General features: G+C 36.5%; 1 protein-coding gene across 2 annotated transcripts in view; it reads left to right on the top strand.

Annotated features, from left to right (window-relative positions):
- The first annotated feature begins 2,232 nt into the window (after positions 1-2,232).
- Positions 2,233-16,838, top strand: part of LOC121859401 (myosin heavy chain, muscle-like) — a 38,268-nt gene continuing 23,662 nt past the window's right edge. Inside the window, exons 1-6 of one of the 2 annotated variants that reach the window (XM_042356186.1) lie at positions 2,233-2,312; positions 13,949-14,511; positions 15,378-15,405; positions 15,622-15,724; positions 15,910-15,999; positions 16,278-16,440. In XM_042356186.1, the coding sequence (XP_042212120.1) occupies positions 14,004-14,511; positions 15,378-15,405; positions 15,622-15,724; positions 15,910-15,999; positions 16,278-16,440 (892 nt within the window). In that variant the 5' untranslated portion in view covers positions 2,233-2,312; positions 13,949-14,003. Of the gene's footprint in view, positions 2,346-13,948; positions 14,512-15,377; positions 15,406-15,621; positions 15,725-15,909; positions 16,000-16,277; positions 16,441-16,838 lie in introns of both variants that reach the window. The other variant, XM_042356185.1, reaches the window with a different exon arrangement.

The following is a 16,838-nucleotide window of genomic DNA, read 5'->3' as shown; positions in this document are numbered from 1 at the left end:
AGAAAGTATGTCAAATCATTGAAGGTTAAATGTTACTCGACTTTTAAGAATGAATTACTAGTAGCATATTTCGAAGTTGGATTAGATGGGTACGAAAAAAAGAGTAATAAGAACCATATTTTTCGGAATATAACCAAATTTAAAATGTACACATGAGCTGCAGCGCTTAATACTATCAACAATGACTGTGCCAGCGTACCACTCAAGGTCATTGCCAGTACAACGTCTTGACAACACCAAGATGAAGCAGTACAGAGTTTACGTATTGCACATTACACGTCATCTCATAATTCTGAATGTTTTTTTTATACTTTAAATTTCTTTTTATTGTTTATGCTTACCGAAAATATCAAAGGATACATAATAATTATATCAACGTTTACTCTGAACTTTAATGTTGTTTCTTTTATATATTGTACTGTATATGTTTGACTGTGACAGCAGTTGCCTTAGACCTGCATGATGTATCTTTATAATGTATTGTATGTCTATCAGTGTTATATTACCCCAAGATAAGTCTCGCTTAAATGTCTATATCAACGGGAACCTTCTTCCTGGGTGTTGTGTCTTATATGTATAAGGTGATTCAGGTTACCGGACCTGCATCATATCTGCCGTATAATGTCTCCAGCAAAAATTAATTTTTCTGTATATTCTGATATTGTTGTTTATAGCTTAATGCATTTTTTTCTAGGAAATGAATTTTTACGGCATACTAAGAACTAAGTTGGAGCTGGTGAATCTACCCGTTTCCGAGTGAGCTTATTATCATACGACGATATTTTGAGCAGGGACGACCAGTGGTTGAAGAGGTTCATTGTTAAGGTTTAGTATGATATTAGGAAAAGGAAACTATGAACACCATATACACCCTGAACAGTAACTGTGCGAACGACTGAAAGCCTTTTTGAGTACTTTCAATTAGGAGTTATTGTATTTCAATTGGATGTACTCATAAATGTATTCATACAAACCTCAACTCACTAAGTTTCATACCCTGAAACAGAAGTCTACTGACACTCGCCAACGTTCTCCAAGCTCTATGTTGTCCGATATTGCCTTCCCTAATCTCGCTTTGGCAGTGAAATTCTTCACATAATTTATATTGGTTAAGTCAAAAACAGCGTTGGTAATGTTATGGTTATTCCTACTCATTAATAGTCTATATACTACCCTCATAGATCGCCCGCTCTCAGAGTACAGTATTGGTATATTGTGTCAGCGTATTACAAGGTGGTCAGTTCTGGTCTTAAATCTTCCATACAAATTCTTTACCCGGAATCAGAAACACCTTTAGCTATAAACACGAAGACTAATATATGCAGAACTCTAGTCGTTGTTGGGCCCTTAATTAACATTTACCTTACAATTACTGTAAGATGCATCATATATGACTGTCTACTGTAAGTTTACGTTACAGCTGAATGTTACCATACTTCTATTACACACATATATCCACCACTTTACACCTAAATGTTAACTCATCTACATAAAAGACTTTGTTTTTGCGCTTACATTACACCTTTTTAGACATAGCCTACAGACGAACCAAGTTGCTGGAAAATAAAGTAGGTGGCCATATGGGTGAGTATAAATAAACCCGCCTTGTTGCTGTCGTTAGAACCTGACACTCTTGTATTGTCATGAAGAATGATAACAAATGAGGATGAGATTACGAAGACTAAACAATCTTTTTGTTGTAGTTATGGTGAATAGGTGCTGTGGATACATACCACAGTCTTTAGGATATTAACTTACGACAACTAATAAGACCGAAGGTTTCAGAGGCAGACAGGAAGTGGAGGGATTAACAAAGAAGTGTTTGGTTCACCTCATACTTGCCAGCACCACAACAAAGTAATCTTGAACTTGCCCATTGTTGTTAAAGACCCAATTTTCCTTAAACACAGCTTATCATTTTGTTATTAGAAGTTCATGCATCTAAAAATTTTGTCACCAGAGAAGGTTATACATGAATGTATTTGTATGAATCTAATGCTAAGTGTCAATTTTGTGAGTAAAAATTTAACCTCCAGTTCATTCAGCGCATACTTTTAGCTTCTAATGTAATCATATTAACTTCAGAACGGGATAATCCTACATTCTTCTACTGTGATTACGTAGGTCTGCCAAATTGGATGTATTTCAAGCGCGATGGTCAGTGCGTGTGCCCGCTGCTATTCTTGCCTGCTGCAAGCTAAAACCTCCCACCACTCACCTTTCCTGGTAATAGTACTTTCAGCCTCCTTCAGACGCCCTCTGGTCGGTGCTCAAAGCAGTGGTGTGCTTGGTGTGGTGCAGTGAAGCTCGTCGTAAGTCATATTGATCTGATATAAGTAAATAGGGTGAGTGAGATGTTTTTGAACGCCTTCCTATCATGATCTGTAATAAGAGCGCCTAAAACATGTGGTGAACCCAAGAGATTTTGTTGTAGGAGGCGTAGTGAATCGATGGTTAAAAGTGTTCGTATGTGGCCAGGCGGCGCTATATTAGAATCCTACTGAAACAGATCCTATGTTATTACATATTGTTATTATCCTCTAAAGCAAGATTCAAATATTGCTTCTCGGTGATTTTATTACGTTTCGGTGGAATTATTTTTAAACATTATTTCCGAGTCTGCCAACTGCTTGTCTAGTAGCTTTACAGAGTACTGGCCCAAGCTGAGCAGTGTGAACCGGTGTCCAATCGTTGTTACTCTGCCCGCAGCTGGGGTATTGTTTTCGGTCCTGACTGCTTGCCCGACTGCATGTGTGTCTATGTGTCTTCGACATAATTCTAAAACAGGTCAGCGGACTTGCACCAAACTTGGTAGGTTGGATCAACATGTCATAACTGTTCGAGCAATGAGAACACAGAGTGTTTCGGTGATAAAAGAAAACGATGTCACGAAAGAGTCTCTAGCGGGGACTACACTAATTTACTGTAATAGCACCACTTTCGGTATTTACCTTGCCATGGTTACGGTTTGCGGGTAGGTACTGCATCCGACTTTTAATTGACATTTTGAAAACTATGAACATGTGGATTTATTACTTTGAAGGCGAAAAAAATGAGGGGGGAAGGACTCACGGTAGATGCTGTGTGAGAATTTGGGGCTAAAATAGTTCTCAAATTATAAAAGTTTTTGGACATAGGATGTTAGCGGGAAGAGCTGCTCTCCTATGACCTATGTGTGTGAGCTTACCTAGACCATGTATTTAAATACCTAGACAAAAACATATATGCAAAAATAACAGCATCCCGGGTACATGTTTATGAAGGTGGTAAAATTTCTTGTTCATATGAACTGTCGTTAAATATCATAGCAAAACTATATTATATCCAACTTAGTTTTGGTATGGTTATATTAGGTGCTCTGCAGAACCGTCCATATGTATCTATGTACACCATGTATATCATGCAGATCCACAGTGGAAACGTGGACAAGATAAATCTCGATAAAACCACACAAGAAAAGGGAGCACCTTAGCTTTCGTCTTATTCAAGACATCTTCAGAGGCAACTGAATTTACATTTGGTATTGGAGTCATGAGTTATGAGGTGAAAGAAGATTATTAGGGGTTGAAGAAAAAGTGGTGAAACCGAAATACAAGAGGAGTAGAAATAATCTGGGCTCAACCAGATCGCTTCATATTTCCTATTGGTGATTTATCTTTGTTTTGCTCCCTTTGGTCGTCAGACCTTTGCATTAGTATTAGTTTCCTTATATAGTGCTGATTATAATACTTTTTATTTCATTTTTTTTTCTACTGTGTTAGTTAAATGTTAGTTGTGTTAGTCTAAAGGTACACTGTATGGAGAGGCCTGCCAGGTTCTTAGTGGAGCTGGTAGGTCACTCTCATCTTTTATTCTCTCTATTAATGTTTTATATGTATATTGGGGCAGGAGATGGTTCAATTACTTTCTTTCTGGCTGATTTTAACCAACTGTGTTCTTGGATTTCTTCATTATCTATATTATTTATCCAGTTTTGATAAGTTTCTGTGTTTAGTTCAGTCAATTTGTTCCAAATGTTTACAGCTTTGTTGTGTATTTCTACATTGATTCCTAGGAGGTTTGCTCTCTTGTGTAGCTCTTCATTATTGTTGTGGTCTGTAGATTTTATGTTATATATAAATCTGAGGGCTATATTTTGTTCTGTTTGTAACCTTTTAATGCTCGTTTTACTCAGGGTGTTCAATGGGATGGGTGGGTAGTCCATAATTGAGTTGACAAAGGCTATATAAATCTTTCTTTTGTTATTTATGCTAAGATTGTTAAAACGTTTTATTTTTTATAATCTTATTCTTACCTGTCGTTCTTTATATTTTATGCATGTTATATATATCCCCTTTGTGTTAGTTTTAGTCCAAGCATCCTGCCTTCAGTGTCGTATGGGTATAGTTCCTGGTCGACTATTACTGGACTTGTTTTGATCTTGGCTATTGGTAATATCTTGAATTTGTTCTTATTTGTCCTGATTTTCCATTTTTCTCAAAGTGATATCATCAGCAAACATTACATATTCGCTAAAGGGGGTTGGTTGAGGTGTGTCTGAGGTATATTTTGTATACAGTATAGTGTTGGAGAAAGGCATCCTCCTTGAGGTACTCCACTCTCGAGATTAAACATTGTTCCCATAAAGTTTCGAATTTGAATTTGTGCTCTCCTATCATCTAAATAGTCAGACAATAATCTTAGTAAGTGTTCGTTAAGTCCCAAATTTAATATTTTATATTTTAAGCCCAAATGCCAAACTTTATCAAAAGTCTTAGAAAAGTCCCTTAAAATTATATTGATCTGGTTCCCTTTGCTTTTCTATTGCCATTATTTCCGTTATTGTAGCTATTGCAGTTAGGGTATTTCTATTGTCTATTGTCTGTTGTGTTAAAAAGCTTATAAGTCTTAAATTTACATTTTTTTCACTAGTTTCCCGGTAATTTCTAATGAAGCTATTGGTGTGTAGTTTATTATTTCCTTATTGTCCTTAACCTCCTTGGGAATAAATATCATTTTAACATATTTTAGTTTGTCTGGAAAGTAACCCCTTTATTAAGCATGCAATATAGATGTTCAAAAATGTTTTTAAGATGTTTTCCGGTAGATTTATGATCATATTTCGTGTAATATTCGGGAGACCGGGGGCCTTTTCTTTAAACTTCCTCAGACACTGCATCATTTCTCCTATAGTTATTATTTGATTATTAGGTAGTAAGTTATAGTCTATATATTGCTTTGGGGTGATTCTATGTATGTGTCTTCCCATTTCGTCTTCTATCCTTTCTTCGTGTTCACTCTCAAAATCTTCATTTTCCTCATCTGATATTTTAAAAACTTTTACCCATTCCCTTTTGAATGCTGACTCTTGTTCATTTTCCTCGTGCAATTTTGTTCCATTATGGTCTTTAATGTATGGTGTTTTTTGCTTGTTATGCCCCATCATCTTGTTTATGGAAGTCCAAAATGTTTTTGTGCCTTTAGTCTTGTCGGCCGCCATTATAATATCATTCCATTTTTTATTATTTGCTTCCTTACATGCGTCACTTAATTTTATCTGTCGTGCTGTCTGCGTCGTATATAGCCATCTGTTACTGCCGTGTCTTTCCATACACCTGTTTATTTCATTGTAATGGGTTTGGATTAATTTAACTTCTTCTGCTAGTCTGTTGTTGGGTAATGTTCTGAAGTGTGAAACAGGAGTGGGTTTGGTTATAGATGTTTTTATTGCTGAGTGCAGTCTGTCAATTTGTGAGTCTATGTCTTCTGTTATTTTCCCTTGTATATTCATCGAATGGTGATTACCTAAGTCTTCTTTGTAGCTATCCTAGTCTGTTTTGCTCATTTTCAGTCTCTTTTTTTATTGGCACAGTATCTGTATGGGGCTTGTTGACAGTGTTAGTATAATTGGCAGATGGTCGCTGCCTGTGAGAGGTCCTTGTTTTATATAATAACTGAAAAAGGCTTTGCTGTTAGTAAAAATTTTGTCTGGTGTCGATTGTGTATTGTGAATTCTCCAGGTTGGAAAGTTAGGGCCTAGATGATTTATTTTCCCTGGGTTTATTAATTGATTAAGGGCGTTTCCCACAGCGTTATTATTTGTATTGTCGAAAATTCTGTGTCTGGCCTTAAAGTCTCCTAAGATGTACATCGGATGACTATTGTTAGCCAATTTTAATAGGTCTTCTATAGGTAAGTAGGGTCGTCTCGGTGGCAGATAAGTAGAAGCAATAATTACGTCTCCTCGAGTAGTATTTATTTTTATTGCTAGAAATTCATCCTGGAAGTCGTCGATTAGTTTATATTTTAAGTTTATTTTAACCGCTATAGCCACTCCGTAATTTTTCTCGCCCGATTTATTTCTTTGGTTTACATAATAGTTAAAGAGTTTTATGTTGTTCTTGTCTGTCTCACCGTGACTGTTTATTAGTATAATGTCAGGGTCAATTTCTTAGGTTAATTCTCTCGGTCTTCCAGTTTCTTACGTTGTGTTGTATTATTCTTAAAGTTCTTACTGTTTGTCTGTTGTCCATTAGTTCTTAAACTTGGATTGTGACAGTTGGAGTGGAGACCTATCATCCTGTTTCCCGCTTCTGACTCTTCTAAACTCTGATGGGTCTACTATTTTAAAGTCATTCGTCGTAATCTTTAGTTTGTCCATAATGATTAGTGTCCAAACGTATTCTTCATTTAGGGATTTTTCTTGATATGTCCACTTGTATATCCCTCCTTCACAGTGTTTCGCTATTGTCCCTCCTGTTGGTCTCGAAGTTGGGATTCCATGTTTTGGTGTAGTGATCACTTCTAATCCAATATCTTCAGCAGATTCAGGTTGTCTGTTGTGATCAGTCTCCATCTTATCTTCTCTCGTCTTTGTCCTTTGTCTTGTAGACTGTCCTTTTGTTGTTTCTGTCTTCTCTTTGTCACTTCTAGTCATTTGTCTGGGGTCTCTATCAGTCGCTTGTATGTCTTGTGTATCAGCTGTTGCTCCTTGTGCATACATTTTTCATAGCTGCAGCCTTTCTTTCAGTTCACTTGTGTATGCCTGAAAAAATTTATCGGATTATGGATTCTCTGGGAATATCATCTCCGGTAGGTTATTAAATTAAAAATTTTCCCTTAACTTGTCATTGTATAATCCGGGTGCAATGATATTGTGCAGATGTGCATGGATCATACTAATCATTACCTTGTCGTGTATTGTTTCGCTTAAGTTTAAGATGGTGGATTCTGGTCTGTGAGCCTCTTGGACCGCTCTCTTGGCTATTTCAACGTATGTCGTGTCTTTCTTTTCTCGTTCCCTTTCCCTTGTTTCTTGTTCCTTGTACTTTATCATGTGCTTTTTTTATTGGGCATGCCATTGCTAACGTCCTGTGTCTTATATGTGCATTCCTGTTTCTCTTACAGTTGAGACAGCCAACATGTGGGTTCTTACATTCAGTGTAGGTATGGTCGTCGCCTGCACAATCTGAACAGGCCTTTTTCTCTTTTTCTGGGCAGTCTCTCGGTGTGTGTTCTTCGTACTTGTAACAAGAAAAACAAGTTTACAGATTGATGAATGTTTCCTTCTTTATTTGATGAGGTGTTGAAGACATGTTCAAGATTAGAAAATCTTGTTGTAATACTTTTTCAGCCACTGGAACTTCTTCGAAGGTAATCTTGAAAGTGTAGTCTTTTATCTTCCAGCTCTTAAGAACATAAGAAAATAAGGAGTCTGCAATTGGTCTGTTGGCCTGTGCATGGCAGCTCCTGTCGAGAGTTACTACCACTCTCTATCATCCATGAATCTATCTAGCCTCCTTTTGAAACTTTCCAGAGTTCCCGCACTTACTACAAAGTTGCTAAGCTTGTTCCACTCGTCCACCACCCTATTTGTGAACCAGTTTCTTCCTATCTCCCTCCTAAACCTAAACTTATCCAACTTGAATCCGTTGCTCCGAGTCCTATCCTGCTCGGATATTATAAGAACTTTGTTGATTCCTTTCACCCACTTAAATACTTCTATCATATCTCCCCGCACTCTTCGTCTTTCTAGGAATGCAAGTTAAGTTTCTTTAACCTATCCTGATATGGAAGGTTTCTAAGTCCCGGAATCATTTTTGTCATTCTTCGCTGCACCGACTCTAGTGAATTTATATCCATTCTATAATAGGGGCACCAGAACTGAACCGCATAATCGAGGTGCGGCCTGACTAGCGCAAGATATAGTTGCAATAAGACCTCTGCACTCTCGTTACTTACACTTCTAGATATAAAACCCAATACTCTGTTCGCCTTATTTCGAACATTAACGCACTGTTTTCTAGGCCGTAGGTCCGGGCTTACAAGTACCCCTAGGTCTCTTTCACAAGTCGACTTCTCTAGGTTGATGTTGTTAAGGCTGTATACTTTATACATCTTCTGATGTCTTCCTCCCGATCTCCTGGTCGACTTGACGAACAAAAACTGATTTTTTTGGTTTTTGTTCTGGGGGCATGAAAACAACAAGTCCTTCATTGTAAAAAACATCTCGGGCTTCTTTGGAAAGGCTTTTGTCTGAGTCAAAGTCATCTTTGCAGATTACTTTGAAACCTTCGTTGGGACTAAATGTTCTTGTTAATGGGACTTGTAATTTGTTATAGGTGATTTCTGCCACTTTTCCTCTTCCAATAGGGTGTCCCTTATCTCTATGTTTAATCATAATGGTTGCGGTCATCTTCCCTGTTTACATCACTCTACTGCCTGAGAGCAGTGCAATTTTAGTTCATATTAGGAACAATAATCATCCCATTGATTGGGACAACAGGATAGAAGTGTATAAATCATTATCTGTCACAGAGAGACTTCTGGTTGGCTCAAGTTTGATTAGAGAAATGAATTCTATAAACCTTAGTGATGGCCAGTACAAGCTGATAATATGTTACATAAATTTATTTGTCAGTGGCCCAGGGTTAAAAATGCTCTGAAAGCATTTGAGGTAGATGTAGGATAGATGATTAGTGGGTCTCATGTTTTTGACCTGACTTGACCTTACTTGTTACGTCGCTCATTTTATATAAGCTCTTCTTTCGAGTGTGGTGAAGGTGCTGTGTGGATAAGTGAATCCCATGTTATCGACCTGACCTGATGTTATGTAGGTCACCCTTTGTACATGAGCCTCTTTTAATCCCTGTAAATTCAGTTACCTCTGAAGATATCTTGAATAAAGACGAAAGCTAAGGTGCTCCAGTTTTCCCCTTTTCCTGTGTGATTTGTAAAATTGCCCACTTCATTAACTGGGCAATTTCGCAAACGGGGCAACGGCGCCTAAAGTGTACAGTATATAGTGCATAAATATTATTTTATCTTTTTTTTTACGAGATTAGCCCACCAGGGCACAGTTCAATGGCCCACATCAGGGCCATAATAAAAAAAAATTAAATAAAAAAATATTAAATTAAATATAATGATAGTGAGTATGATCATAATAATAAAGAAGGACGATATAAAAAAATCAATAGTGAGAAACGATATATGTATGTTGTTTTGTCAGGGTAAGAGAAACAATTGAGACCCTGCAATTGTGTGTAAATGAGGCAGAAAGTCAGATAAGCAACCTGGGACTTGGTCACAATTTTCGTGATGCCATATGGCAGCAGGGTCTACCATTAGACAACACATTATGCTTCCATTATCTTCCCAGGCGGTAGTACCTCCCCGATTGACAGGGATAATCGCCGATTAAATTTAAAAAAATAACAGATGGTTTACCCCAATAGGGAATTTTTTTATTACTATAACTTAAGGAAAATAAATTTGCATTCAGTAAAACTTTATGTTTCTGTTAAGACGTTATTTACCGTCATAGGATAGGCAAATAATACCTGAATTATGTTAAGAAAGGTTAAGTTAGGCTATGTTTCGTTAAGTTAGGTTTTCTATGAAAATATTCATAAATAATAATTTTGATGATCTACATGATCATCAATGGCCAGCCAGAAGCTTCCTAACAAGAAACATTGAAGTATACACTGTACACTGAAGTTCTAGAAGTTAGGATGTAAATATCCCAAGCGCTTTCGTGTAATTCACATCTTCAGGGGTGAGTACAGACTAAAACAGAAGTGCAGAACAAGTTATATATATATACAGAGGAGGGTTAGAACACGCCCACAGAGGTCAAGTATAGGTAATGACCCTACTAATCTTTACAAAAGCACCGCAGCGGTCGGTAGTCAGGTCAGAGGGAAAACTGACCCAACCTTCTCACCTGGTTACAAATCTTCTTAATTACAAAATTGTCCAATTCATGTTAACGGATTCGGTATGTTTAATGAGACTAGATTCTATGATGTTCCTACTGTCAGTTGAATTACAAGGTAATATTGAGGAGGCATTATCCCAGTCAATGCAATGTTTATTATCCCTCAAATGAACAAACAGAGCATTGGATTCCTGGCCTGTCCTAACACTGTATTATCCAATGCTCTGTTCGTTCATTTGAGGGATAATAAACATTGCATTGACTGGGATAATGCCTCCTAGTGTTTTCTTTTTCCTTGTGGTTATCAGCACATACCTGGATCACGCGCACCTCCAGTGATTTTATTGCATATATATATATATATATATATATATATATATATATATATATATATATATATATATATATATATATATATATATATATATATATATATATATATATATATATATACTTGATAAAATCACGAGTGTAGGAAAAAAGCCCCCTAGGACAAAAGTCCCCCAGGAGAAATGATAAAAAAATTAAAATAATATTTTACAGTTTATGAACACTTCTCTAAAATAACCTAACCTAACCTAGCCTTACCTAACTTAACCTAACCTAACCTTACATAAGAACATAAGGAGTCTGCAATAGGCCGGTTGGCCTGTGCATGGCAGCTCCTGTCGAGAGTTACAACCACTCTCTATCATCCATGAATCTATCTAGCCTCCTTTTGAAACTTTCCAGAGTTCCCGCACTTACTACAAAGTTGCTAAGCTTGTTCCACTCGTCTACCACCCTATTTGTGAACCAGTTTCTTCCTATCTCCCTCCTAAACCTAAACTTATCCAACTTGAATCCGTTGCTCCGAGTCCTATCCTGCTCGGATATTATAAGACCTTTATCTATATCTCTTTTATTGATTCCTTTCACCCACTTAAATACTTCTATCATATCTCCCGCACTCTTCGTCTTTCTAGGGAATGCAAGTTAAGTTTCTTTAACCTATCCTGATATGGAAGGTTTCTAAGTCCCGGAATCATTTTCGTCATTCTTCGCTGCACCGACTTTAGTGAATTGATATCCATTCTATAATAAGGGCACCAGAACTGAACCGCATAATCGAGGTGAGGCCTGACTAGCGCAAGATATAATTGCAATAAGACCTCTGCTGTCTTATTACTTACACTTCCAGATATAAAACCCAATACTCTGTTTGCCTTATTTCAAACATTAACGCCCTGTTTTCTATACCTTAGGTCCGGGCTTAAAAGTACCCCTAGGTCTCTTTCACAAGTCGACTTCTCTAGGTTGATGTTGTTAAGGCTGTATACATTGTCAGTATTTGTTCTTCCAATATTAAGTACGCTGCACTTGCTGGTGTTGAATTTCATTTGCCATTTTTCAGACCACCACTGCAGTTTATTTAGATCCTCCTGTAATGCATTTGCATCCTGCCCTGAATTAATCTGCCGCCCTATTTTGGTGTCATCCGCAAGCTTGCTTATGTCACTGCTGATCCCAGTATCTAGATCGTTTATGTAGATTATGAACAAGAGTGGGCCTAGTACTGACCCCTGGGGAACCCCACTGGTTACACGGCCCCACTCAGATTTAACACCATCTACGCTGACCCTCTGCGTTCTATCGGTGAGCCATGATTTTATCCAATTTAAAACTTTCCCCTCGATACCATGAGCCTTAATTTTTCTCAGAAGCCGCTGATGCGGTACTCTGTCAAATGCTTTGCTAAAGTCTAAGTAAATAACAGCGTAATTTTCGTCATTATCTACTACCTCGAAGACTTTCTTAAAAAACGTCAGCAGATTTTCCCTCTGTAAACCCACGTTGCGAGTCGTAGATTAATTTGCTTTTCTCTAGATGCGATCGGATGCTATCTGCTATAATTGATTCAAGAAATTTCCCCACTACTGACGTCAAACTGATCGGCCGGTAATTTGACGCTGATGCTCTGTCTCCCTTTTTGAATATGGGTACTACATTTGCCTGTTTCCACAAGTCTGGCACAACTCCGGTGTCTAATGATTTTGTAAATAAATTTACAAGGGGTCCGCTAATCTGTTCCCTACACTCTTTCAAGACTCGAGGGAAAATTTCGTCCGGCCCTTCGGGAATTCTGTTACTGTTATACATAAGTATACAAGGAATGTTTATTAAATGTGCAATGACGTATGTTTTGTCTACTGGGGTAAATACTCCCCTGACATTCAGTGACCTCACTGAATCCTAGGGTCACCTCAGTAAATACAGAATGTACATGAAGGTAAAATATGTCGTCTGTTTTCTTTTCTATTTACAGGTATTTAATAATGTTCTATAACAAAATTTAAAGAGTTATAATATTCTAATTATTTAAGTTGTAGTAATTTCATATTTAAATCAATATATTGTTACTATTTCTAATGACCCTCTCTTTAACATAAAAACAGGGGGCTTCTGACCTATTTTGCACTTTTACTGAGGGGCTTTTGTCCGGGCCCCTAAAATCACATAGGAAAAAAGGAAACAGTGGAGCACCTTAACGTTCGTCTTTATTCAAGACATCTTTAGAGGCAACTGAATTACATGGACGGAGAGAGGCTTAAGTACACAGGGTGACCTTACAAAACATGAGGTCAGGTCATAAACATGACATCCACTAATCCGCACACCAACAAAAGGAGCTTAAAAGAAAGAGCGAGGTAACTAGTCATGTTAAGTCAGGTAAAAAATATGGGACCTACTAACCATCTATCTTACTTCTAACTCCAATGCTTTCAAAGAATTTTTAACCTTGGGCCACTGACAAATAAATTTGTGTAACATATTAGTTTTGTACTGACCATCACTAAGGTTTATAGATTTCATTTCTCTAATCAAACTTGTTTCAACCAGAAGTCTTTCTGTGACACATGATGATTTATACACTTCTAAGCTGTATGTTTTCCCAATCTATGGGATTATTATTGTTCCTAACATGAACGAACAGTGCACTGCTTTCTGACGTTATTCTTATATTATATTTGTGCTGTTTAATTCTGAGTTGCAATGCTTTCCCAGTCTGTCCTACATAATTTCCATTACAATTCATACATGGAATGCAGTAAACACTTCCATTTACACTCAAGGTTGGACTATTCTTGATTAATATATTGGTAATAGTTGAGTCATACTTAAAAACAACATTAATATTTAATAATTTAAGGGACTCAACTAACGGGACAAATTCATTGTGATAATGTAGAGTCAAAATATTCCTAAATGTCGGAATTTGCCTGGTTTTAGTAGATTGTAAGCTAAGGTGCTCCATTGTTTCCCTCTTTCCTGTGTGATTTTATCAAGATTTATCTTATCCTCGTTTTCAGTGTGGTTCTACATGAAAAAAAAAAAAAAAAAAAAAAAATATATATATATATATATATATATATATATATATATATATATATATATATATATATATATATATATATATATATATATATATATATAGATCCTAGAAACGTGGATGAGATGAAATCTTAATCAAAATCTGCACTGGAAAGAAACAACAGACAGCAGGTGCTCATTTCCCTTCCATGATTTTATCAAAAGATATATATATATATATATATATATATATATATATATATATATATATATATATATATATATATATATATATATATATATATATATATATATATATATATATATGTATATATATATATGTATATATATATATATATATATATATTTATTTCTGAAGTATATTTCATATTGCAGGGAAAACAGAATTTCAATATAAAGAGCACGACAACTTTAGGCACCCACCACCAACATGCCCGGCCACGTGAAGAAGAGCACGGGTCCCGACCCTGACCCCTCCGAGTTCTTGTACATATCTATGGAGATGAAGATGCAGGATTCAACCAAGCCTTACGACGCTAAGAAATCCTGTTGGGTTCCTGATGACAAGGAGGGCTTCATTGAGGGTGAGATCCAGGGTACCAAGGGCGATCTCATTACTGTGTATGCTGGTGGTGAAACAAAAAATTGGAAGAAGGACCTTGTGGGTCAGGTCAATCCTCCCAAATACGAGAAATGCGAGGACATGTCTAACTTGACCTACCTTAACGATGCGTCTGTCCTGTACAACTTGAAGAGCCGTTACGTCGCCAGGCTAATCTACACCTACTCCGGTCTCTTCTGTATCGCCATCAACCCCTACAAGCGGTACCCCATCTACACCAACCGTGTGGTCAAGATCTACCAGGGTAAGAGGCGTAATGAAGTGCCTCCTCATCTCTTCGCCATATCCGATGGTGCCTACATGAACATGATGCAAGGTAAATATCATATTTTTAGCATCTTTAGCGTAGCATTTTGTACCGTCCTGTTACTGTAGGTTATCTTTTTAGTGGACTTCAATGCAAACTCTTATTTTATCAACCTCAAACTCTTATTTTATCAACCTCAAACTCGCTTCAACGTATTAATACAGTTTGTAATGACCGATAGTGCTCAAGACGTATTTTAATGATGAGCCTCATGCACTCTTAGCTTCCACCCCTTAGTATTATTCTGGGTTTACAATCAACACCAGAAGCTAAGTTTCTACATGGTGTCGTTGATCCGAAGCTGTGACAGGGCAACACACATCCCAGGCGCATTGGAGTTGATATTTGTATGAACCTTGACTGATAATTAGATTAAATTATGGATTAACTCTCTCTCTCTCTCTCTCTCTCTCTCTCTCTCTCTCTCTCTCTCTCTCTCTCCCTGGAACTTTCCAATATCTGAAAAGTTAAATAAAAAACAGAGGAATACCGTGCATTTAATTGGATTTTCAAGAGATTACGTGTATGCCGTGATATGTCTCTCATGAGGCCTGTCTCTCAAACTCTTGCATCATGGCACGCTCTTAGTTCATTGTCTGCTGTCATTGTACTTACTAGCTTATTTGCCCGCTCACTGTGTTTTTCGCATACAATCTGCGTTGTGCAGTGCTGTTCATTACTGTACCAGGGTACAACCGGCCAAAAATACCGTTAAAGCCGTGTTAAGACGTAAAAGTGATTACTGTACAGTTATATATACTGTACATTCGATAAGTGTGGAAGTACCTTACGTACAGTGCATAGCAGAGTGATCAGTAATATAATATAACAAGTTACCCTTCTATTATCAACTGATTTTTATTTTTATTTTGCAGGTGGAGAAAACCAGTCTATGCTTATCACGTAAGTCAACTTGAATTTATAAATGCAAGCACAAACAATGACGTACGGTAGTTTTTCATGAATCTTAAAGTTAGATAACAAAGAATTTAGCATTCTTAAATTAGTTAACTTTGAAAAACATAATATGATTTGCATGTTTTTATAGTTTATATAGTCAGTTTTAAATGTAACTTGATGCATCTTTCAATAAAACTAATAATATATTTCCTACCACAGCGGTGAGTCTGGCGCTGGTAAGACAGAGAACACCAAGAAGGTACTCTCCTACTTCGCCAACGTCGGCGCCACCACCAAGAAGAAGACCGAAGAGAAGAAACAGGTAATAATACAAAATAAAATACAAGCTAAATATTATAGGCCGGACATTTATATTTCATTCTATAACTACTCTTAGATTAATGTTCAAGTGGATATTAACATGACATGAGGAACTTGCCCGTAAAACTATAATGTTCGCGTAGCTTATTTAAATAGCATTAGCATTGACTGCGTCAATCCTTTCAGAACCTAGAGGATCAGATTATCCAGACGAACCCAGTGCTAGAAGCCTTCGGTAACGCTAAGACCGTTCGTAACGACAACTCCTCCCGTTTCGTAAGTAATTTTCGTTTATAAACTCAAAATTTAGAATTAAAACTTACTGTACGTTTACCTAATATTGTCATCAGTTATATAACTTATACGAAGTCTAGAGTTTATTGGCTGTAGGAAAAAGAACTTCTTTCAGAACTTCTGAAATTAACTAAAGGATTTTAATCGAATATAAAGTTTAATTGGCTAAACAGTATATTTTACTGAATGAATAATGAATATCGGTAAATCATCCATAAATGCTAAGTACTGATTATCTCATTCAATACATTCTTCCACAGGGTAAGTTCATCCGTATCCACTTCCAACCCAATGGCAAGCTGTCCGGTGCTGATATAGAGGTCTACCTGCTGGAGAAGGCTCGTGTCATCTCCCAGCAGTCCCTCGAGCGATCCTACCATATCTTCTACGAGATGATGTCCGACCAGATTAAGGAGCTCAAGCGTAAGTATCTATAACATGATGGAGTTTAAGATTGACAGATGTGATATAATAACTTCCTAGCAAAGGTTACTGTTTATATTTTAAACATGAACAGGGTTAAAATTTATAAAGACGAAATCAAACACCAAGATTATTTTCCTTTCACTTAAACTAACGTTTTTATAGTCAATTATATTATTATATTTGTATCTTGATCTTCAAAACACAGAATAGTCCTTTTCACTTTGAATTAAAACTTTATAGAGTAAATAGATATTAAAACTGTACATAATACAAATTTGACATTTGTTAATTAACCATTTTAAATCTTAATCACCACAATTAATAAAAAAAATAATATATATATATATATATATATATATATATATATATATATATATATATATATATATATATAT

Source organism: Homarus americanus, unplaced genomic scaffold (assembly GCF_018991925.1).
Source record: "Homarus americanus isolate GMGI-L3 unplaced genomic scaffold, GMGI_Hamer_2.0 scaffold7626, whole genome shotgun sequence".
NCBI classification, from domain to species: Eukaryota; Metazoa; Arthropoda; class Malacostraca; order Decapoda; family Nephropidae; genus Homarus; species Homarus americanus.
The sequence above is the reverse complement of the archived record's forward strand: the minus strand, read 5'-3'. Positions and strand labels throughout refer to the sequence as shown.